Genomic DNA, 24,417 nt, shown 5'->3' with positions numbered 1-24,417 from the left:
CTTGGGAATACGGTGATGACAGACACACCGTTGGCTGCTCTCTCCTCGCCCGCACTGCCACTCACTGCATCTCAGGAGGCTCTCGGGTTGGCTGGGCGAGACTTCCCCTTGCTGACCAACACTGACCTTGATCACTTTTGTATCCTTCACTAGCGTGGAGAAGGCATCCACGACGAGCTGCTCCATCTCCAGGGATTTTTCTAAGCACTGAGTGTTTTTCTATGCATTTCTAAAAATTCCTTCTCTTTGCTAAGGAAGAAATAGATAGTGTTGAACTCTGGTAAACTAAGCATCTGGCTTCAGCTCAAGGGGTTTCTGACTTCCCCTGCCCACCCCCCTCCCTGTTTAGTAGTTAAATATTTTCCTATCCCTGAGGACTAAACTGATTTCTGACATTTCATCACTTGGGGAATAAACGGAACATCACCTAGCTATTACACGTTCTTCCATGTCTTGTGTTTATTGGGATAAGATTCTGTATTGCAGTTGAGTTAAACTTTGTGCGTGACTGACTCAGAGCAGGAAAAAAAAAAAAGAAAAGAAAAAAAAAAAGGAAAAAATCTACATTAGAAATGTCCTGGATGCAAAACAACAAGCATCTTACCTGCTAACATATGATTAATAAGTGACTCACAAGTGCATTTTCCTCTAAATGTTCACAGGCCTCATATGGAAAAGATGCTCTTGGTAGATAAACAACTCAAATCCTGAAAAAATAACTTTTCTTGTTTTCTCCAATGTGTTTAAAAGTCTTACACTTTTCTACTGTATTGTAATCACTAATTCAATCAGCAAGAAGTACAAAGTTTCATTATTCCTTTTTCACAGCCATTTTAGAAAAGTCACGGCATGACAGACTCCTAAGCGGGCTTAAAGAGCAGCACGAGTGAGGCCTGGGCCTCCAGCACATCCTTCCTCGCCGCACACAGCTCACGCAGCCATCCGTGTCGCRCCCTTTCCCTGCTCCGATTCACAGCAAGAGCCACGAAACCAGCTGATGTTCAACAGGCCCTACCAACACCCTTCCAACCTGCTACGGAGAGCGAAGCTCACAGCTTTTCTCATTACGGTTTGGAGAAACACTGCTTTGTCTGAGCAGTTCCTAATACAGCTTTGAGCTCAGATTCAGCTACCACATCTTAGTCAATCACTGCACGTTATTTTTGTCACAGAAATGCACGAGACAGGCAGAAAAGCAAATGCTTTTGCCTGCATCTCCTCTGATCATCCGCATGTGCTGGCRCTCCCAGGCAGCACGTTAGCACTAGTGCAAGCTTCCTGCCATGCAGCAACCTATTCAGATATAGGAACTGCATATAGGAACCTGTCTAGACCTTTAGTATGAAATCACATCAATCCATTTCAGCGCATGCCAATCTTGGTATACTCTTTATTCTTTTCCTTAAGTATTCAGTCATTATACCCTGAACAATAACAAAAAAAAAGCCGTTCCCGTCTCAAAACACAGGCACGCTGTGATACCGGGAGCAGTTCACCACAAGTGAGACCACACACAGATAAAGGGTGGCTGGATCCGAACCTSTCTGTGATGAGGCTACCACAGGACTGCTCTATGTGCACAGTTGGACACAGCAAAAACACACGTGCAACAGAAATGCATTATGAAAGCAGAACAGGTTCTCCACAGCAGTGGCAAAAGCTGCACAGGAAAAAAACAAATATCTGTAAGGCCAGTTTGAGGAAGAAATATCTCAATTATCAGCCTACGCTACAAAGACTTCAGAAATGCAGAGCTGCTATTAAGCTCCCTGCTAAAGGTTAAGTGGCTGTTGTAAGGAGCACCAAAGCCAGCATGGCAGTGTTACAATTAAGGACAATTCTTTAGATGATGTAAATCAATACACTTCTAATCCTTATCAATAAAAGGACATGTTAAGAGCCCAAGAGTATTAAGCAATTATCTAAAAGGTTTGTTATTACAAGTACTTGCCCCATAGCAGCAAAAAAAGCCAAAAAACAAGGCAAAATCCAACAAGAACACAGAACAAAGAAGCATTTGTGTATAGGGTAAACATGTGGCAGAGCAATGATAAATGGAAAGACTAAAATTTTGATGTATCCATAAAGAAAAAAACCTCCTCCACTATTAGAATATTTTCAAAAAAACTCATTTAATCAGTCTTTCACACTACCTGCTCCTTCTCAATACAATTCATGCTCATTATGTTAAATGAACACTACTATATGTGCAATAAAATAAATGTAAGTACTACTTTATGTTTGCCTGCCAGGTAAATCACCCTTTTAAAGGTATTACAGTTCTACCTGATGCTAAGTAGTTAAACGTATGCATTTAAAAGTTGGTGGTGATTTCTCRTTTTTTACTTTGAGTTGGTCCCTGAAGCAACATTTCTTTTTAAAAAAGCACCTAACTTGTCACATTTCTTCCACTTACAAGAGAATACACTATTGAACACAGAAGTTGTCCTAAAATATGGCTATGAGGACCCGGTCCTGCCTTCAGTAGGGAACACTTACTAGACCATTAAGAGCAGCTGCAAGAAACCCTAGGATAACTGGACAATAATACTGTATATGGGCACAGTGTCACGGTTAGGTGCTCTGATCACATTTCAGCTGACACCTACCTTTTCTCCGTTTCATAAAGCAAGAAGAATAGGGCCTGAAGAGATGGAAGTTAAAACAAAGTTCATTTCTAAGTGACAGAAAGGAGACGGAGTAAAGCTAGTCGTGCTTGCTACATGGGCTAGCCATCAAAAATAGAAATGTTTTTATTTCTTCATTAGGCAAGATTACAAATCAAACTGGAACTGAATCATCCTTAAATTCATTACCTTTGAAAGCTGCATTAAGAAACAATTCATATCAAGCACYTACACACAGACACTGTTTACATGAACAAATAAATCTACTTAAATAAACAGAAGAACACAGACAAATTACCTTGGATGCAAGTCAATTCAAAACAGTCGCAGAAACCAACAGCACAGCTGTGCTTTATTCTTAACAGCGTGCTGTGACACTGCACAGATTTACCCTGGTCTGGAACCAGTAGGAAAAGTGACACTGCCATCACTCTGGTCAGCAGGGAGCAGATGAGGTCCCAAAGCCACTTGGAGCAACATGAGGCACCAGGAAGGTGAGCCTGCTGTTCCTCAGGGCACCCACTGTCGGATACACCGTGCCAGGTAATTCATTGTTGCTCAGGCARTCCATGACAGCTCCATTCAGGAGGCCCGGCTGCCAGCTCAGCTCTTCTCCGAATCGGGACAATCATCCAAGGGCCAAAACACGAAGCAAGTGCCCAGGTTTGCATCGCAGAGAAGGTGAGAACAAGGGGAACCRAACAGAAGCCTGGGCATTTCACAGGGGATCTCACACAAGCGCCTCGCTGCGCTGTTATTCACATCTGGGAGATCTATTCCACCTCTAAATGCCCTACCATAGTGTATTTGAGTACTTGGGCTTTCAAAAATAGTATTTCTCCATTTATCAAGAATTACTTATCAATAATTCAATGTATAATATCAATGAATCAGAAGGGAACAGCACGCATGGTGCTTAACTATTTTAGGCATAAAGTTTATCATTCTCAGAAATGTATTCATATATACTAAAAAGAATGTATAAAAATAATCTGTAATATGACAAAAAAGACTAACCAGAAAATGTTCAATCAGGAGGAAAACCATTAAACATCTTTCTCCCTTCCTTCCAATTGCAGTTAAAATAAATATATGCAACTGTACTTTAGCTCCTGGAAATGTAAATGGCACAAAACTCGCAGCAGCAGTGCTGCTAATAAACATCAATTTTAAACATCAAATATATATATACATATATTTATTTCTTTTTTTAAGCAAAGAAATTAAATACTCAGTTAAATCAATAATTTGTTCCATACCAACTGTTAACCTTTTTGGTGCTTATGTAAAGAACGAGGTTGATAACAAAATATTCCTTGGTTTCTTCCAACCACACCAAGTCAACACTGACTTTCCCCTCCGAATCCGCATACTCTGTGGTGTAGATGTGGCCCATGTAGTCATAAAGACCAGATGTGCTGGAAGACAGTTCCATGTTGACGGGAGCACTGAAACACCAGAAGGGCTTTCGGGTTTCATCCAAGACAGTAACATCCATCAAGTAGCAGTCCTACAAACACAAGCAGAAGAGATCAGTTTCCCATGYAGGCCACAGTCAGGCAGATCTGTCATGGATTTTAAAAGAAATAATAAATTTCTAATAAATGCTAAGGGTTCAGCATACACTCAATTTTTTAGCCTTCATATCAAAATATGAAGGCTAAAAAATTCAAAATGCTCCATAATGCTCCACTGCCCACTGCAAAACAACAAGTGTGTACTTAGAAGTTCCCCACAGACTTTAAATACTGCAGCCTACAAACAGCAGAAATTGTGTCCTGTCAAACTGCAGGCAGCACTGCCAGTCTAGGTCTATTATCTAGAGAACTAAGCCTTAAAAAATAATCGTTTTTTCTCAAGAATTATTTACTTTACCATCCAAGTATTGATAGTCCTGTCAATACAAGGAAGACAGCTATGTCTAAGCTCAGGTGCCAGACCTCTCCGAACAGAGCAGCACGTGCAAAGAGACCACCACACAGCAGAAGACGACAGGCAGGTGTCTGTGTGCTGTTGTGGATGCAGGTCTTTCCTCCTAGTAGTTAGTCTTCATAAAAAATATTTGAAAAACTTCTTTAAATCACTACCTAACGGTATCATTTTTTAACACTCAAGTCAGCCTGCCAGTTCTTGGGCACTGCAACATAAAGGTTTCAAATATGAAAACACAGGTTGTGCTCCATTGTTAACACCAGCTGTTACCTATTTCCATGAGTTCTGAATCCCCAAAAGAATAAAACTTAATTAAATGTTGTATATATGCATTATTCCCAGGACAATAGCTTGCCCCAAAGGCATCAACTATCCAACGCTGCATACTGAGTGCCAAAACATTAATTTAGAAATGCTTTAATTTCACTGTGCTTCTGTTGCTTTAACTATTCTTTCAATACTACCATATTTCAGTCAAAGAGYGCAAAGCAGATTGCACAGAACCTTACGAGGCAATTTTCAAAAATTTGATTCTGTAGACTGCTGAAAATATGTAATTCAAGTCAAGCTTCCAGTTCATCMTAATTTGTAAAAGCTACATATTAATTTCACAAAGGAAAACAAACAAACAAACTAACCCTCTACTATTCTCCGGCATCCTTTGCCTGCCTCTGGCATACAAGACATAAAAGATGTCTTGTACGAAAAAAGGTCGATTGTGAAGAGTACAGCACGGCCTCAACTGAAGAGAGTTCTCTCTTCACAGGTATCCTGAACTACCTGTACTTCAAGTTAACCTTCATTTAAAAGCAACCAAACAAAAAAAAAAATCCGGAATTACAAAAGGAAGATTTTTTAAGTATCGGCAAAATCCCAGGGCTTCGTTTTTTTAATGCATTCTAAATTCAAAGTACTGGTATATTCTGCTGCTGTGGATGATTTCCCTTGGCCTTCATATGTTTTAAGAGCTTGATAGAGATTGATAGAGATTTATGTTAAAAGCAAAACTGAACTCCATGTGCAGTTATTTGTTGACATGCACAATTTCTCATTTAAAAACAAGAGGAAAAAAAGGCTAAAAAAGTTTATATTGAATATTTGGGTTTTTTGGGGAGGAAAAATAAAACACTTATAAAAACTTATGATATAAGCAAACAGGTCAGAGCTAAACTAAAGACTGCCACCTTAGCACTCTGTTCCCTCTGGCAGTTAATACCTCAGATTCTGGGGGTGCCTGTGACTATTTTCACAGAAGAAAAAAATTCTGGCCAAGCAATTGTTAATCCCATATTTTTTTGCCATCTACCTAGCCACCTAGTACTGCAGCAAGTTTCTCCATTTCCTAGTGTATTTTTTTTCAAACAAATGAAGTACTTTCTCTAGTTATATGCTAAAATCCTATTAACTTTAAGCACATATTTCTTCTGAAATTAAGGGATACAAAATAAATAGCTCTGTATGAACTGACAAAATCAGGTTTGAAGTTTCTCAGAAATTCTAAAAGCATCTTTTCTGGTTTTGTTTCTGAATAAGTACTCATAGAAACTATATATATATATATATAGTCAAATATAGTCAAATATATATATATGTCAAATGACTGTCCTTAAAGGAGTGATTTATTATTAGCCACATTCATTTTACTTTGCAACACAGAGTACTTTTATTGACATGCATAGAAGGAGGATTTGTTCTTTTGAAAATGACCACCACCTTTTCTCAAGGAAAAGTTTAGCACAAGCTAAGAAAAAAGTGCAAAGAAAGCTGATTGCTCATAGCTTTTTTTTTTCCACTCAAACTCCCTTTGTTTGCATGGAAACAACTAGAAAGAGAGGACTGAATGGGAACAGTAATTCAAGCTCAACTGTAACTGATGTCTCCAAAAGCAGCAGTAGATTACTAAGCTTTATGACGTATTTTATATGCCCCATTGCCCTCAAGACTGCAAACCAATACTGTAAACCATAAAAGAAGTATATTAATGTTATTAAACAAAATATTAGGCTATCAAACATAGCTCTACTTTCCAGTTATGCAAGATTATCAAAAGGGCAGTTTTATTAACTGTTTTTTTTCTTTTTTTTCCTAAGTATTTTCAAAGTGTCAAAATTGAAAGCTCTAAAAAAATCATTTTTCAGTAGGGTAATTTCTGGTAATTATGCTTGCCAGAATTTTTGGTGGTTTTTAAGTGTGAATAAAGTATGCACTTTCACCGCTACTGTAAAAACTGCAAGAGTATTTTCAATCCCTTTAAATCACTCTTGTAGGCAAGTGATACGAGGGAACAAAGGTGCAGGTCTCTCAGACTCGGGCCACTCAAGTGGGACAGTGAATCCGTCCCACTTGCAAGGCTCAGGAATCAGCCTGGAAACAGGAACAGGGGTCATCCTTTCTGCCCAAAATGCCCACTGGCATTTTAATGCTCTCCAGTAGTCCCCTGAGCTTCACTACACATATATACCACAACAGAAAAGCAGAGAACTTCTGTGCTTTTTCCAGGGTTCCAGAATTATTGCCTACACCAGAATAAAAAACATATTTGTAGTACATTTTTTATCCAGCCTTTCCAAGAGTTGTTGGACCCTGTCAGCATCCCTGAGGAACTGAAATCACTGCAATCATTGTGCATGCAAAGCAGGTCTATCGTGCAATCTATTCTCTCAGACAGAAAGGACAACACTACTTTTTTCTAGAAATTCATAATTTCAGCAATAACTGATTTTTAAGTGATTTTGCTATACCTTCATCAAGAAAACCTTTAAAAACATTGCACTGTTGGGATGCATAAAGACCATTCTACTTTGAGATAAGCATTTCAAGAAATAAACAAAAGAAAAAATCATTGACTGACCTTTACATGGCCTTTAAGTGCATCTGTTCTCCAGGATAAGCCAACTGTCCCAATAATAGGCAAGTGTTTCGCATTATCCTTTACGCTTACAACCGTTAGCCTCAAATAGCCGTTTTGAATGTCACCTGAAAATATTAATATACAGCACGGCATTACTACGAGTCAAATTGAGCCAACACACTCCGAATGTGCTGCCTGCTTCTCTCCGCATCCTCAGGTGCCTCACGCTTGTCCTGAGGGAAGTCTGACACGAACCAACAGCTACATAATCTCCACTTATAGATTAAAGACACTAATGATCTCYAAGGGCAGAAAGAAAGCAAGAGAGATTTGGAAGAAGACCAGAACGAAGTATCTGGGGCTTGCAGGAAGCACATGGGAAAGAAGGAATTCCTCACAAAAATACAGCTCGCTAAGCGGTCTCTGGATGGTAACTTAAGGGGCTTGCAGACTGAGGTGGTTTAAGATGCAAAAGAGAGAGAAGTAGTGTGGCCCTGGTTCTCCTTCAGTCTTTAGTAGCAAGAGCTGAAGGACGATCAAGAGCAGAAGGGCTTGGCCCATCAACACCCTGTGCTGAAAGCTGAAGCTGCTGCAGAAGCAGCAAAGCTTTGTGCAGGGCTGCTGAAGGCAGCCAGAGGCAACACATCACAAAAACAGCGAGCCTAACACCAGGGAAAGGACAAGCCTAGTGCCTGGGAAGGGGCGAGCCTAAAGCTCGCCACAGAAGCCTCTCCCAAACGGGCACCGCGGGACTAAGCGGCAGCCACGGCGGGCCCAGGCACAAACCAGCGCCCGGAAAGCGTCGCCGCAAGCAGGCGTCCCAGGGCGCTGGCCGGGCCAAGCCAGAGGGRCTCCGTGGTGGGAAGCTGGGATGGGCTCAGTTGCGCCCGGGAAGGACTTTGTGTGGGTGAAGGAGAAGCTCATCACTCCTGAGAGCGACTCCCGGCCTCCCTGCAGAAATATCCCAGAGAAATCAGGGAGGAGAGCACAGGCAGAACTCGCATCCACAACAGCTCAAAAGCCTGAAGGGCGGCATTAGGTATGGATGACACTTACCCAGTTGTTAAGTCTTAAGTCTCAGTATATTAAATCAATGATGAGATTTCATTTAAGATAATAGATTTTAGATAAACACTCAAGCTTTACTGAATGAACACTAAGAGCTTCATTTGAAGATGAGCTTTTATATGTGTTAAATGGATTCAGTCAACAAGTATTTTTTCCACAGGACTATTCAGCTATCTGCAATTCAGATGCAAATAGAAGCAGCTATTCTTCTCACTCATTCAAAATAAATGAAAATTTTAATTGAACTAAGGAAAAGAAAAGGGGGGGGGGGGGAGAGAGAGAGAGAGAGAGAGAGAGAGAGAGAGAGAGAGAGAGAGAGAGATTGGAAAAATAATACTGCTAATAAAGCAGAGGAAACCCAAAATATCACCATTATTGCAAGATGTTATAATATCATCAACGACCACATTGCCAGATAGGCTGCCTATTTGTCAGCCTATCTGGCAGCTATCCCCTTTTTGCAGCTACTCAGCCACTTCCAGCCAGGGTGTAAAGAGGTAACACAGAACCAGGAACCTGCATACTAATTATTCAGCCAGTATTCAGACTGATTTTTTAAACTTTCTTAACTATAAGAAGTCCATCCCATTCCTCATACTCAAAGGTCTATCTAGAAGTTAGTGAGAGTCAAAGTGCTGTGTAGGTAAGTACTGAGATATCCCCTTCTCATAGAATCATAGAATGCTTAAGGTTGGAAGGGACCTCAGARGTCATCTAGTCCAACCCCACTGCTCATGCAGGATCACCTAGAGCACGTGGAACAGGGCTGCATCCAAGCGGGTTTGGAAGATCTCCAGAGAGGAGACTCCACAACCTCTYTGGGCAGCCTGTGCCAGGGCTCTGCCACCCTCACTGTCAAGAAGTGTTTTCTCAAGTTCCTGTGGAACTTTTGGTGGCTCAGTTTGTGGCCATTTCCTCTAGTCCTATCGCTGGCCACCACTGAAAAGAGGCCGCCCCCCTCCTCCTCACTGCCTCCCTTGAGGTATTTATAGACACTGATCAGGTCCCCCCTCAGCCTTCTCTTCTCCAGGCTGAACAGACCCAGCTCTCTCAGGCTTTGCTCATAGGGCAGATTTTCCAGGCCCTTGATCATCCTCGTAGCCCTGCACTGGACTCTCTCCAGCAGCTCCACATCCCTCTTGTACTGGGGAGCCCAGAACTGGACACAGTACTCCAGATGTGGCCTCATCAGGGCTGAGTAGAGGGGGATGATCACCTCTCTCGACCTGCTGGATACGCTTTTCTTAATGCACCCCAGGATCCCGTTGGCCTTCTTGGCCACCAGGGCACACTGCTGCCTCATGGTCAACTTGTCATCCACCATGACACCCAGGTCCCTCTCTGCGGGACTGCTCTCCAGCAGGTCCACCCCTAATCTGTACTGGTGTCCAGGGTTATTCTCATACCAGTCTGATCAAAACTGGAAATCCAAGGGCAGAACAAGCTACACTAAAAATACCAAGGGAAACTTGGAGGGAGCAACTTCCGTCCTGACCTAGAATTTGACTCATTAGCCCCATTATGGTATTGATGGTCTGGAGGTTCTGTGAAACAGTGAAGAAGCCCTTCAATCAATCAGCACAGTTTATAGAAAACAGGTATTTCCAAATGCCAGTAAAGAGAATCATATAGCCACACATCAGGGGAAAGACACAAATAGTCCAACAATAGTTCAAAAAGTCCAATAGTTTATGGGGTAAATTGATTTGCTAAGTAAAGTTTTCTTTGTTGAAAGATATAATTTAGTTGTTATTTTCCCAGGAAATGCTGTGGTCAACACTAATTCTGGCTGGCAACAGCCACGCCTCCCACAATGAAATGGTCATTTAATTTTTTTCTACTTGGTTCAATGAGGTGTGATATAGCTTTTTTTTTCCCTTTCTCTAATTTAAAGTTATGTATCTTATAGAAAGAAATGAAATCAGAGCAGTAGGAATGAAGTATTCAGGAAGACTAATGGAAAAAGACAAAAATCAACTGATTTGTTTGTATTTAGTATTTTCTTCAGAGTAACATATGGCAATCCCCTAGTGACCTTGGAGTGTCTACAGCTTTTTAATGTAAATAAATAACTCAGTGTGAAAGCTGACAACTGCTCTGTGAAACAGGTGGTGAAAGCTGCTAGTGGCACCATCACATTCATTTTTTAAAACAAATCAGAGAGTTTCAAGAAACAGCAAGGGTTCTCACTCCACGCTCAGAGTCGTTCTGGAGAACAAGACCCAGATTGCTGTCGAGTAGAGGCTAAAAACAGGGACTAAACTAGCAAAGACAACCAGTTTGGGCAAATCCACCCCGTTGCCCGCACAGAGAAGTACTGCATCCACAAGAGAGCAAACCAAGTGACCCAAAATGTAGAACTAACAATAACTTTACCGCAAAGCTGTGTGACAGTGCACTGTCACCAAGTGCTACACTACATCTCTTTTCTGAAGAGAAAACACAGCCATTTTCCAAAGGAGATTCTTAGGTAAGCACAAGGAAGAAAAGARATGACGAATGAGCTGACTGCCTGCAGAAACCACACTCCAGTCTGCTGACAGCAGCTCTGTAGAGAGGCATCCAGGTGTCACGGTAGACAACAAGTTGCCCATGAGGCAGCAGTGTGCTCTCATGGCCAAGGAGGACAATGGGATCCTGGGGTGCATTAAGAAGAGCATCTCCAGCAGGTCGAGGGAGGTGATCGTCCTGTACATCTGGAGATGGTGTCCAGTTCTGGACTCTCCAGTACACGAGGGATGTGGAGCTGCTGGAGGGAGCCCAGCACAGGRCTACCAGAATCACCAGGGGCCTGGAACATCTGCCCTGTGAGCAAAGCCTGAAGGAGCTGGGCCTGTTCAGCCTGAAGAAGAGAAGGCTGAAGGAGACTTGATCAATGCCTATAAATACCTCAAAAGAGGGAGTGAAGAGGATAGGACTGGCCTCTTTTAGGTGGTGGTCACCAACAGGACTACAGGAAACAGCCACAAACTGAAGTACCAAAAATTCCACAGGAGCATAAGGAAACACTTCTTGACAGTGAGGGTGACAGTGAGGGTGACAGGGTGACTGGCACAGGCTGCCCAGAGAGGTTGTGGAGTCTYCTTCTCTGGAGATGTTCCRAACCTGCTTGGACGCAATCCTGTGTGGCATGCTCTAGGTGACCCTGTGTATGGAGGGGTGTTGGACTAGATGACCTCTAGAGGTCCCTTCCAACCTTAAGCATTCTGTGATACTATGACATCCTCAGGAGGCGGCCCCAGCGCAGTGACACAGTTAGTGCACTCAAAATCAAAGCAGCTCTGCAAATGCTTTTGACCATAAATCAGATTTTCTATCATTCAGAGTCAGATGGCCTCAAAGTTTTACCTGCTGGACCTGCTTTAACAACCTGTCTAAAGACCAGCTTCATCTTTAACAGAAATAGCTTTTCAGGGGTAAAAAATCACGATACCAATAAAGACAAAAATGCCACATACTGCTTTCCATTGTGTAGCTTTACTACTAGTAGCAAAAAAAAAAAATTATCAATTTAGAAAACAAACCATAAAATTCACCACTCCTACCAAAAAACAAACAAATAAATAAATAAATTTCCCAAACAAGAATGCAACCCTCTAGCAATTCACAGCAAAGCTGAGTTTGAGCACATACAGAGGACTCCGTTATCAACTAACACTCCAGGKCAGGTCTCTATGGTTACAGCTGCAGAATTTCATTGAAGTTTTGGGCATGTGAGTGCTCCTCTATTTCAAGCTCGCAGGGTTTTTGAGGATCTGAAACATGTATGTTTCAGGATCATGGGACTACAACAGGTCATACTGAGCTAGGCCTTAAGTCTAACATGAATTTTGACAGCCAAGTACAGATCTTAAAAATAAATAAATGGAAAGCCCCCCAAGCTATGGGAAAAATTTTGCTAAACACAGGAAAGCATTCTAGTCTGATAGCAGTGCCCTCTACTGTCTTCATCAAAATAGCTCCTAAAACGAACAGATGGCCCATCAGCACTCTCACTAGAAAAATAGCAGGAAGCAATAATTGATTTATGCTGCTAAAACTGGCAACAAATGACTTTTAAAACCTGAATAAATACCTATTTTCTGTGTTCYGTATAAATGCATTCAACACCTGCGCTGGGGAAAAGACGAGATTTGAAGAGCTTACCATTTTAAAAATAAGTATTCACAGAAAATGTCAATTTGTAAACTGATAAAATTTAAGTTTTCCAAAGAGTTTCATTGTTACTATAGTTACAAGAGTTACATTGTTACTATAATTTCAGTTGTCTTGGGGTATTACATTTTTCAGTGGGCCTGTTAGGCTTATAAAGCTCAGCTCTAGAATATTACTATATTTACATACAAACATGTATGTATCAATGCTGCATTAATCAGCATCTCTAGCCAGATTCTGACTAGTTTTTGGCACAGCATGAAATCCAATATGAAAAAAAAAAATAAATACAAAACAGCCTTACCACCATATAAATAGTATCACGAGGGCAAAACTGCTTTAGTGCATGTGGGAGGCCAGCAGAAAAGATCTTTTTACTTAAGCTTGTTCAGAATCACAACGGCTACTCCAGGAGCAGCACTCCTGCTCTCAGATCACCACCTGTATCTCCACACTCTTTGCTAAGTGGGTTGTGTAGTTTCACAGACATTATATACAGAGTAAGTTTATGATACCTCATAACTTATGATACCTCATGCAGTTCTTAACTGAATAATGAAAAAAATATATAGTTTACTCAAAAAAAAAAGTTTCTCCACGTTTATATAATAGAAGACAGCTATATATAAATGTCTGTCTTCTATAAAGGGAAAATATATATAAATAGAATAAAATAGAAGACAGGTAACAGCGGATCTTGGTTTACAAACAGACATTACAGTCAACTACCTTTTCTGCAGAAGAGGCTCTTGAATGTTCCACACATGCAAGTATGGGTCCCACTGTGCATATCCAGATGTARGTTGTAGTCATGCAGTCCATATTCTGGGTCTACATCATCCAGTACAGGTTCATTTGGTAAAAGGACATATTGTCTTTAAAAAATACATATATAGAGAGAAAATTAAGGGAAAAGAACTTAAAAGAAATAGATATAGTAAGCAGCCAACACTGCAAGGCTGGTAGGAGAGGCTGTAACATRGCAAAAACCATTAGCACAAGCCACTTTGATTCTTCAGTAATGTTTTTGAAAGTCAAATATCATACTTTTGTCGTACTATCTTTATAGCTCACAAATAAGACATCTAGCCTAGCCAAAGCCATAAAACAATGACTCTCAACTTGTACATCTACAAAACATGCTTGTACTAATAAAAAGAATACATCATTTGAATACAAATCTAAAAGTCAACTGGCCACAAGTTTCTTTGGAATAGAAATTACTGAATATTTTTCCTTGTGCTCAACCTACCAGAGAAACTATTGCACATAAATGACCAGAAGAGTCACAGTTCCAGAGGCACTGAACAACGGTGACAGAGGATCCTATTTTCTATTAAGTGAGATGGCATTAACTTTTATCTTCTGTGTGACAAGGGCCATACTGAGCAAAAGAGGGCAAATAAAAGATTACAGACACATACAACAAGGCCTGATCCAAAAGACTGGCAGGTAGGAAAAGGGGGAATAAATCCCAGGATAAACAAGCACTATATCAGTTTACTACATTTTTTCCCCTATTGCACTACTAAAAATTATTTTCCTATGTTCTAAAATGCTGCCTTCTTTAGATCTTTCAGACAGGAGCAGAGAATAAAAGGACTGGCTGTGAAAAGGAAGAAAGGGAAGTATTTGCAAGGACAGCACATTTCTGTCTTTCTCAGTACAGCAAGTACTTTTAAGACATAAATGATTAGATTATGTCCTTAAAAGAAMAACAAGGGCAATATTTTAGTAAGAAAATACTTCTTCTACAGCTTAGGATAGTTATCCTAATATTTACTTAGATTGGATTGAGCAGAAAAGGTTAAYTATGCCTAAATATTAACCACTTTCCAGCAATCACTTTCAGTGGTAAAACTCAAAGTTTAGTCGAGAGATTAGCTTTACCACCCACAGAGAACATCCCCAACTTACAGAGTAGCAGAACCCAAAGTGCTCTTCTCAAGAAGTTGATGATAATGAAGACTCGCCGTAACAAAAGCAATTTCATTTTTTCCCTGAAAGGTTAATCAAGGTAGATGCATTTTCATCTGGAATATTTAGAGCCTTTTTTTTTTTTCCCCTACAAGGTCATCTAAGCATTAAAATTTAGGGATAAATGTTGCTGCTTACAGTGCTTAAATGTTACAGTAAGGTAAAAAATGGTTTGTTTTAATGTATGGGCAAATAATCTTATAATTTTTATTGTCCTTTCCCAGAGTACAGAAAGTATGTAAAAGACCACAACATTTCCATACAATGAAACAAAAAATGTAGCTTCGTATGTCACAGAAAAAATACCAGCAACAGAAAGATTATCAGCAACAAACCATAAACTTTACTTCTCCAGTTTCTAGTTATCATTTGATTCTTACCTAAGAAGAATGGAGTGGACCTTCCTCTCAGCTGCTGAAAGCCTAAGCATCAGGATTATCTAGCTATTAACGAAGTGTTTACAGAGAGAGCTAACATCAGTGAGAAAACATGGCAAAGAAACTGTTCTCTTCAAATTAGCCATAATGAAGAACTGGAATTACCACCATCTCACCTTCCAAAGTCCTAGTAAGAGTCCTGGATTCAGACAAAAGACTTGGACAAGCTTATCAGCACCAAGTGCTACACTGGTTTTAGTCAGGTTAGAAAGGCTGTACTTGGCAATCAGGGAACGTCGACGAGGTCTTTGGAAAGAACATAGAGAATATATTTAAAAAAAAAAAACATTATGGACCCTTACTATGTAAAATTTCACATTTCATTTTTAGACTGATCAATAGCACATAATTAAAACTATTTTGAAAGTATTCAGCATGCACAGACATAAATTTTAATTCCAGACAGACTAAATACTCCTGGCAATAAATAAATTGAAAAGAAATTGATATACTTGTCCAATTTTTAAGATATTTGCAGAATTACCTTAGTAACATACATTTATTTAGCAGCATGAAGTAGGCTACTTAGAAGGTATATTTTACCCTCACAGAAATGAAATTTCACAAAAAGGATCAAMCTGTGAGTATAGTTAACAGGGTTCTTCTAGAGGAAATTTTCCTTTTTGAGGAAATTATTTTGCCTATTGTATTCAAATCCTTCCTAGATTTCCCAGCAGAACTGGGGCATTATGTTGGTAAAACAGCAGCAGATAGGGACTTCCTAACTATCTCAGTCACTAGATGGTTTGGGCCAGGGAAGGGATACAGGTATTTCCATCTTTAAGCTGGTGAAGCTGGTATAAAYACAGGGAATCTCCTCTGCATCAGCTGTTAGCTCTTTCTTACAATGAAGGGATCAAAGTCCTCACTTACGTGGGACTTGCTCTCTCAAACTTATTGTGCCCATTAAAAGGACAGGCCATATGAATATAATAACATAGTACATCCTTTTCTGATCAGGGCTTTCCTAGTAGTTTGTTGGGGTTTTACTTCAAGATTGTGGATGCTAAAGAAAAGAATAACTATAGTCTTTCTACAGGGCATATAAAGAGGTCAAAAATATCTCTCTATTGAACTACTTCATAACAAATATTGTCTTCTGGAAATTTTGAAGCTTTATAATCTTGCTTTTAACATTCTGATAGCATTTGTGAAATCATTATCCTTGTGTATACTCAAAATCTCTTTAACATCTTGTGATTATGTTAAATAAATACAACAACTGCCTGAAATTTTTCTTGTACTACATTCTGTTTATCAATCATCATCTCTGTTATAACAAACTTTCCACACAATTAGAGTGCAAGACTCCCTCGAGGTGAGGCTGCTTTGCTGAATTCCCACAGCAGGCTCAGCTCTCTCATTTTCAGGCAAAGATTTTCTTCCTCTATGAGGAACCTTGTTTGCTGCGGGTGAAAAGCTCTACCAGTGRGGAACAGGATGTACACTTTGCAAGGAATATTAAGAGATGTTTTCAAGGAAACAATTCCCTCATTAAGCCAAATCAAATTCACGTAGCTCCTGCAAAGACATCATCAATCAGTTAAAAAAAAAATCTCAAAAATCCTGTGTTAAGACTCACCCGTTTGTGTTGGCACCTCTGTTTTGGTTGGGAAGCAGGGGAGTCACTCCACATAGCTCTAGGGTTGATAAGATGTTCAAGCACGGCCAGTGTGCACTATACCAGAATATAGTAACAGACGTGTCCTTAAATGATAGATCTGCCTGCTCCATTACATGTTCCTTTCCACTTGTGTCCTTCAGAACAATGACCCAGCTCAAGCCAGACGCTCTGTTATTTAGGAATTGAATTTAGTGGGTGAGTAGTTTAAAATAAATAAATAAACAAATAGTAACATTTCTACCAACTGTTACCTATATTTCTTAGACTAGATTTGCAGGCTATATTCCCATCTTTTCCCATCACAATATGCATTTACAGTCCTATTTCCCCATCTCCCCAGCTCTTCCAAAGCCATTAATATTCCCTACATAGTTCTTAAGCAAGCATCTTCTGTGACTAGGCATTGCTTACCTTATAGCTTCCCTGTTTTTACATGGAAGACCTGTTTGAGGATCTACRGGTTTAACAAGCTGCATTACTCTAGCTTTGACAGCAGCTATTTGTCTGAAGATGTATTCTTTCTTCCAGTATCCAGGCCTTCTACCCTGTGGAGTAGCACAGCCCAAGGAAATGGTTTCTGTCTCAGCAGGATTTATTTTCCAAATCATTCTTTTTGGTGGAAAACAACTGGAGTATAATTTCAGCCAGATACCACTGAAAATTGTTAGAATGAAGAGGAAAAATACATAAATATCAAGAAGAGTTATTTATTTAAAGCACAGGCCAAAGCACTGAATTACTCTACCAGTGCAATAAAAAGCGCACTTAGCACAGGGATCTTGGGTCCTGCAAAACTTATGCCAGTGGAAACGTAAAGTCCAAGTTTATCAGCAAATGAGGTCTGATCTAAGACTAAGTTTACAGAGGTCCAGAATGCCCTGCTAGGCACTAGTCAAGTAGAAGAAAAAGGCAGAGTTTCCTCCACTCTGATGTTCAGAGGCTGATAAATATAGCTATATGCACAGAAAATGCTCCGTCAGTGCTCCATCAAGTAGGATCATTACATCTGGGGAACCTCCTACCATTTTATGTCTCTCAACGGCATACTGAGTATACATTTTTTTAAAAAGCTTTCCTCCTCCCTATGCTAGTTACTTCCCTCATAGACTACCCTTTAAACAGACAAGTAGGTTTAARAAAAACGGTATAGTTTAGAGAGAAAATGAGCAACAGGAGAGAAAAAAAAAAAAATCAAGTTTTGTCTGTCTTCCAGAAAAGCAGAGTCTAAGAAGCTCAGAATTGGCCTAGACAAGCTCACAAGGAGATGCAAGTATAATGAAAACTAAACATGTCTAAGTAGTTAGAAAACTTCAGCCTGAAACAATAAAGCAATGATACAAGATAAGATTATCCATCCGACACAAAAAAAAAAAAAAAAAAAAAGGCATTTTAACATTTTAATACCTCTGACTACATAGTCAGGACCCCTCAAGTTTCTCACAAAGATCCAACTGAAAATGAGGTGTTAACTAGTACTTCACTCCCAAGAGGGACATTCTCTTTTTAACAGGGAAGGATATTCAGCATCTGGCTGCAGAACATAGTTAGCAGGAGGCATCTGGCAACATAAGTGGAATGAAATCTGGTTTGTCGCTATTGCTTACCACTCTTCTCCCCACTTTCAGCTATATAATCTTTCCTGCATGTAACAGCATTGTGCAAGAGTATGGGAAGCTCGACACATTAATTAGGGAAGGGGAAGGAGAAGGGTTACCTTTGGAATCACAAATGTCTGGGGAGGCACCCTCCTCTTGTCATCCTCCTTCTACTCTCAACTTCTGAAGAACTCAGGGCAGGCAGATCAAAAAGGCATCCAACAGGGAAGCATGGACTGGTCTCTTTCACAACAGAGTACCTGTCACTTTTGTCTCACAAAGCTAAGTTCAGGAAGTCTCAAGGCCTCTTATTAGATCTCGTTGCAATGAAACAAGTGCCAGAACCAGATGAAGGTATCTGCAGTCTGAGCTGCTGACCAGCGATCACAGCGCTCAGGGCATCGTCACTGTCAGTCATCACCCGGCTGCCACAGCAACAGGAGCTGGGCAAGGCCCAAGGATCCTYCCCTGTGCTCTGGCTCTCAGCTCTCCTGTCACACCAGCACTATCAGCTGGAGAGCAAAATCCTGGCGATTTCAGATCTTCCATGTGAGCCTTTATGGGGAAAGCGTGCAGCAATGAGCTGATACAATGGGCAGAGGAGAAGGCAACAGGGAGGTAGAAAGAGAATCAGAAACATTTCCTTACTCTCACCAGTTATACTGAAGACTTCAGTCCCAAGAAAAGCCCAAAGGCAAAGCAAACACATCAGTAGGAGTCACAAACACATGCACAGAGRGACTGCCAGTCTTGCTGCATTGAGAGCTACTGAACCCGATGACAATAACTACACCTAGAATAACAGAATGAGTCTCAGRAAGATACTGCCTAAAAGCAAGACCAGATCTGTCAGAGAAATATCCAGGAACTTCAGACAAGGCTTCTCTTGATTTACCAAAAGATGCAGACTCAGCAAGGTCCAGAAGATGCAGAAAGAAGTGGCCTCCTCCACTGAATACATCTCATAAATAACAGAAAACATCTCTTCTTGAGATCAGACTTGTGCATATACAGTAATCTTCTTCCAGATTAAAAAAAAAAAAAAAAATGAAATAGATATGGTTGAGATGGATACACATGAATCACTTTTCCCTTGAACCCCAAGGTAACCATGTAACCTCATGTCTACCTCGTTATCCTGAACTGGAAAAAGCATATTAAGATAAATAATCTGCACCAATGATGTACCTTCATTTATATGCATCTGCTGACAGACTCAAAAAATAAATCTGCACTGTAGCCTTCCCCTTAGATTCATCCGTTCTAAAAGGGTCAGCATTGATAGTAACTAGTTCACTGTTCAAATTATGACAAATGAGTGAGAAATGAACAAACAGCAAGAGCAGCAACTATATAGGAAGAGCTTTTCTATATAAACACCAAAGGAACAGGAACCTAGGGAAAAAAAAAAAAAAAAAAACAGCAATAGCTAGAGATTCCAGTTATTCTTATACAAGCCAGGCTCTCTCCTCCTGAGCCTTTTCACAGAAATTCGCCTGATAGGGCGAATTCTTACTGGTGGCTCAATATTTTGTGTCCTTTCTGCTTTCATTTTAAAGTCATCAGAATTTGACTGGACGAGATAAAACRCCTAAAACCCATCAATGCATCACTTGACTAAATCATATTCCCTGCCAAAAATTCAAAGAAAGAACTAAAGAAGCAGAATAGGAACATTTCCAGGCAATGCATTTAGTTTTCACCATGTAAATCCCATTAACTTTAATGGGGCTTGCACAGCTAGAACTCCATGCAACACACTGTACTCTGAGCTATGCAGTACATTCTCAACAGAATAATTGCCAGCAGGTACTTGCATSAGTGCTCTGACATCAATGAAACTAAATTAGAATGGCTCCTAACTTGGGCGAGCTCAACTGCTGTGAGATTAGGGCCAACACTTACGCTTTCCTTTTCCTTACTTGTCATTGGCCAGATCATAGAAGCGCTTGCTCACGCAGCCAGCACACAACAGGGACACGGCATCCAAATAGGAAAATATCTTCAGCAGAATTTCTGAGGGCATGCTGAGAAAAAGAAAAGAGGAACAAAAATAGTTAGACTTCACTGTAAACTACAGAGGTGACGATGGCTAAGAATTTCCACCCCAAACTACAAACAAGTGACAGAGACTATGAGTTTATGAGTTTACAGATCAAACCCTAAGGATTCATTTGTAGAATTTTGATTCCAAATTGTTTTGACTTGAAGTATTTGTTTCAAACAATCCAGGGCAACTTATTCCAGTGACCCAGAACATTATGTGGAAGTTACTGCATTTTGCAGCTTTGTTTTAACTTGGTAAATTTTAACTCACTTTAACGTGAAACTGCCTCCTTCAACTTCAGTCTCCTAGGACTTGTACCGCGATTTTCCTAGCTGGTCACTAAGCACCAGCCTGCACCGCGACCATGGCATCTGGGTGCATTAGCACAGAAACAATATAGGCAGACAGATGGATCCTGCTGCAAACTCCCCACTCCATTTGTGCTCAGATGCATCACACAGTTTACACTTATATTAGCAGAAATATGTCAACTTCAAAATAAGAATTGTGGGACACCTTAAGAATAATTGAATATTTCTGTGCATCTGTCCGGCTGCTGGTGCCAGCACCATCTGTGAAACCCCAACACTGCTATTTCTTTGCAGTTGAAGTGCACCACGTGCAGCATAACCTGGAATTAAGTCAGCAGGATTTTTGTATTAATAGACAGAAACTTCATATCCTTAGAACAGCATCTGGTAACACACAGAAGCGTGTGCGTTTTTTAAATAAGTATTTCAGAGAAATAGAGTATTTCACATTATTTTTTGGAGCATGGCAGTATGATAATATCAAAATTGCCATTGAAAATATAAATTTCTGTGAAAAACAGTATGCCAGCCAAGTCTCTCCCATTTAAAACTGGGTCATTTACAATATTTGCTGCCTTATAGTAATACTTTACACCAAAAGCATATATAYACACCTTTCAAATACACAATACTGCCAATGCTCCAGGGTTCGTATTAAAATTCCAGATCTCAGACACACTARTAGATAGGCAACCATGCCAAAACTTCCCCGGTTCATATGTGAAATTATTCAAACACTGTAAGCCCAAAACAGTTAGTGCATTTATTCAGGCAGTATTYAGAAGTAATAGACTGCCTGAAAAGCTGTAAATAGGCTAAAAATATAACACTTGATCTAGAATTCTCAACAGTACTTTTCATAACCACACTATCATTCTGTTGTTGAAGGGCAGTAGGAGAAAAGATTTTTAATTCTTTCTCAAATGGAAAGCAAAAATGATTTACACAGAGAGTTACCAAAAGTTACAAATATTCCTTTTTGTTATATTCCTTTTTCTATCCAGAAAAGGATATTATTCTTTCGTGTAACTTTTTCATAAGTAAAAGAATTTTTTAAATGCTATTTTGAAAGTGCCGTTTACTATCAACACACAGCTTGCAGCAAATGAGCAGCAATCACTTTATTCCTCCTCCTCCTCCCACTCAACCACTCTAAGGCTGCCTATACAGGGCAGCAGGTATCAAAAGAAATAACAAAGTGTATTCCTAAATGGCTTTTCCTGAAGTAATACAATAATGATTTTGATTTGTAAAAAACACATCATGACTCACAAAGAAGTTGTTGATGGTCTTGTACAATTTGCAAAACTGCCACTACAGCAAGTGAGGAGAAAACCATGCCTGAAAACTTCAGTGGCTCTACACAAGACCACAGAGTGAGCCAGGAAGGCAATCTTTTCAAGAGAGAATATCTGACAGGGAAATATCCAAGATATGAACACATATGGACCTATCTTTTTTTAATGTAATTTWAAACTTTCAAGTTTCTTCCACTCTCATCTTAAACCGAAGACACTCACCTCTCAATGGACAGACTAGGTTTCCGCTTTATCATCGGTGTCCAATATTGACTTTTAACTTCTGCATTTTCAGTTTCAGAAAATTCCATGGGCCTGGCAGCAAAGCTCCTTGATCTATTTCTAGAAAGTAAAAGCTGGTAGGAGTCAAATTATCATAAAATGAAGAGAAACTGTATACTGTGTGCTCCTAGACAGCACATGTCGACTGAGGTGAGACTAAGGGGATACACTGCATGATAATTAATGATTAGTCATTAAAAAAATTGAGCAGTTACCAYTGAGGTCAAACACTTGGCATCAAGAAAATATTAAACTTGGGTCTCTCTTCTATCACTGTTCTCCCACGATGGCCACAACCAATGGCATCATCACCAAATCTGTCTGATACTAGTGGAGAGCCCTATTCCCGTTAGAGACGACTGCATYGCCCCCTCCACCATAACCAAGCCCCAGAGGGGCCCTGCAAGAACTCAAATGCCCTGCATTAAAGCCTCTGTTTCACAACATGACTAGAGATATTTTTGAACTAATACAGCCAAGCCATTAATAAATAAAWATCAATACTCATCTTTTCAATTGGACTATTTGGGTTTTGATGTATTACATTCTTTACTCATTATCACACAACTATTTTGATCCACATTACTTTTCCTTGTCAAAGTAACTTTGCATATTCCTAGAACAAGTAGAACTGTACAAGCTGACTTGCCACACAAATCTCCCGAGGTTTTCACACAGAAACAACCTTTTAAGTTGGAATTACGAATGCTATCTTCAAACCACACACAAACTTCACTAGAGGGGTTTCGGCATCAAATCCTGGCACTCAACACCCACTGCTCCTCTGCGAGACCGTGGGGCAGGCAGAGCTCCACTGGTGCTGCCAGGTTGGCACTGCCAGCTGCCTTTAAAACACCCGGGCAATTTAGAATCAGCACTGTGGTTCTAAGCAACCAAGTGATGATGGTCAAAAAAAAAAAAAAAAAAAAATCTAAATTGGAAGTACATACATACCATATACATTTAACACATCCACGTCCACTTAATAAACACTATTCTTATGATGAATTAAAAAAAAACTATTTTTTTTAAAGAACTCTAGCCTATAATGTCAAAGATGTTATGTCACAATCTCCCAAGTTTTACCGGGGATTGTTACAAGCACCTATCCTCCTCACATAGAAAGATATACATATTTTAGTTCAAGTGCTAACTAAAATAGGCAAAGAAAATTAATAGCAGAAGAAAGTAAATGTCAAATACAACCCTTAAGGCCAAGGAAGTGTTTTACTGGAATGTATTTTTATCAACAAACACACTAAGAAATTCAGATGAGATACCAGATTGAATAAGTCAGTAACAAATGACATTTTTCAAATGCTATTTTAGGAACCCTGAGGCACAAGTCCTGCTCTACACTAGTGGAAGCAGCACCGTGTAGCTGCTGGGGCAGCATCTCCCAGCTATTTCCCCACTAGTTACACTCAAAGCACTAGGATTTATTGGGCATATCCGGCAGTGATGTACCTAGCTCCAGGACTCATTCACATGGAGAGCGAGGTCCTGAATTTTGCACTACACTTTACCTCACGTGAGCATGTCCTGCACTGCCTCTATTCAGCCTTCGCTCTCATTTTAAACACTCCTTGTATATATCCCTCTTTCCCTCCCCAGGAGCCTTGCAAGCTGCCTGTGAAACTTAAACATCGTTTCCACCACTTTKTAAGTGTTCTCTTTGTTTAAAGAAAAAGTATTGAATTTTGCATTTTCCAAAATGAAACTGCTCTCAGGAAATTAAGAAATAAAATCAGAAGATTAAATAACAGGTCCTTGAGCTGTAGCAGGCCAACTAAACTAAAAGCACTGAATTAAAGTCAAAAAAGGGCACTGTATGCTGAAACACAGGACACGGATCCTTCCCAGGGACCCGAGACTCACATCCTCAAATCCACTACATAATTTCACAAGTATCGCACATATAAATTTCAAATTAAACAAAATGTTTTCACATCTCAAGGACGGAGTTAACCAGCCCACGTTAAGGGTCTCGGGCAGCAGCCACTGCTGCCGTGTTTAGGGATTTCTCCAGGTAACAACGCGCGCCGGCTCTGGCTCGGGAGCGCCGCAGCCTCGGGCGCCCTTCCCGCTGCCCGCGGCACAGGGTTTTCCAGGAACGCGCCCGGAGCCGCAGCCGAGGGCCGAGCCGGGCAGCCGCGGGCGCTTCCCCGCGGGGGCGAAGGGCGGCGGCGGGCGCGGGGCCCTCGGGGCGGGCG

General features: G+C 40.3%; 1 protein-coding gene across 3 annotated transcripts in view; it reads right to left on the bottom strand.

Annotated features, from left to right (window-relative positions):
- Positions 1-2,743: 2,743 nt before the first annotated feature.
- FBXO15 (F-box protein 15) overlaps positions 2,744-24,417 on the bottom strand; it is a 22,543-nt gene continuing 869 nt past the window's right edge. The window contains exons 2-10 of one of the 3 annotated variants that reach the window (XM_026039746.1): positions 22,145-22,264; positions 20,189-20,293; positions 17,083-17,325; positions 16,630-16,839; positions 15,164-15,293; positions 14,551-14,633; positions 13,363-13,508; positions 7,411-7,535; positions 2,744-4,137 (exon numbers count right to left, since the gene is read on the bottom strand). In XM_026039746.1, coding sequence (XP_025895531.1) covers positions 3,868-4,137; positions 7,411-7,535; positions 13,363-13,508; positions 14,551-14,633; positions 15,164-15,293; positions 16,630-16,839; positions 17,083-17,325; positions 20,189-20,293; positions 22,145-22,233 — 1,401 coding nt within the window. In that variant the 5' untranslated portion in view covers positions 22,234-22,264 and the 3' untranslated portion in view covers positions 2,744-3,867. Of the gene's footprint in view, positions 4,138-7,410; positions 7,536-13,362; positions 13,509-14,550; positions 14,634-15,163; positions 15,294-16,629; positions 16,840-17,082; positions 17,326-20,188; positions 20,294-22,144; positions 22,544-24,417 lie in introns of those variants that run through there. The other 2 variants (XM_026039745.1, XM_026039747.1) reach the window with 2 other exon arrangements.

This window comes from Nothoprocta perdicaria, unplaced genomic scaffold (assembly GCF_003342845.1).
Source record: "Nothoprocta perdicaria isolate Ctin4 unplaced genomic scaffold, notPer1 scaffold_24, whole genome shotgun sequence".
NCBI classification, from domain to species: Eukaryota; Metazoa; Chordata; class Aves; order Tinamiformes; family Tinamidae; genus Nothoprocta; species Nothoprocta perdicaria.
Note: the sequence above shows the minus strand (reverse complement) of the source record. Positions and strands in the feature narration are given on the sequence as shown.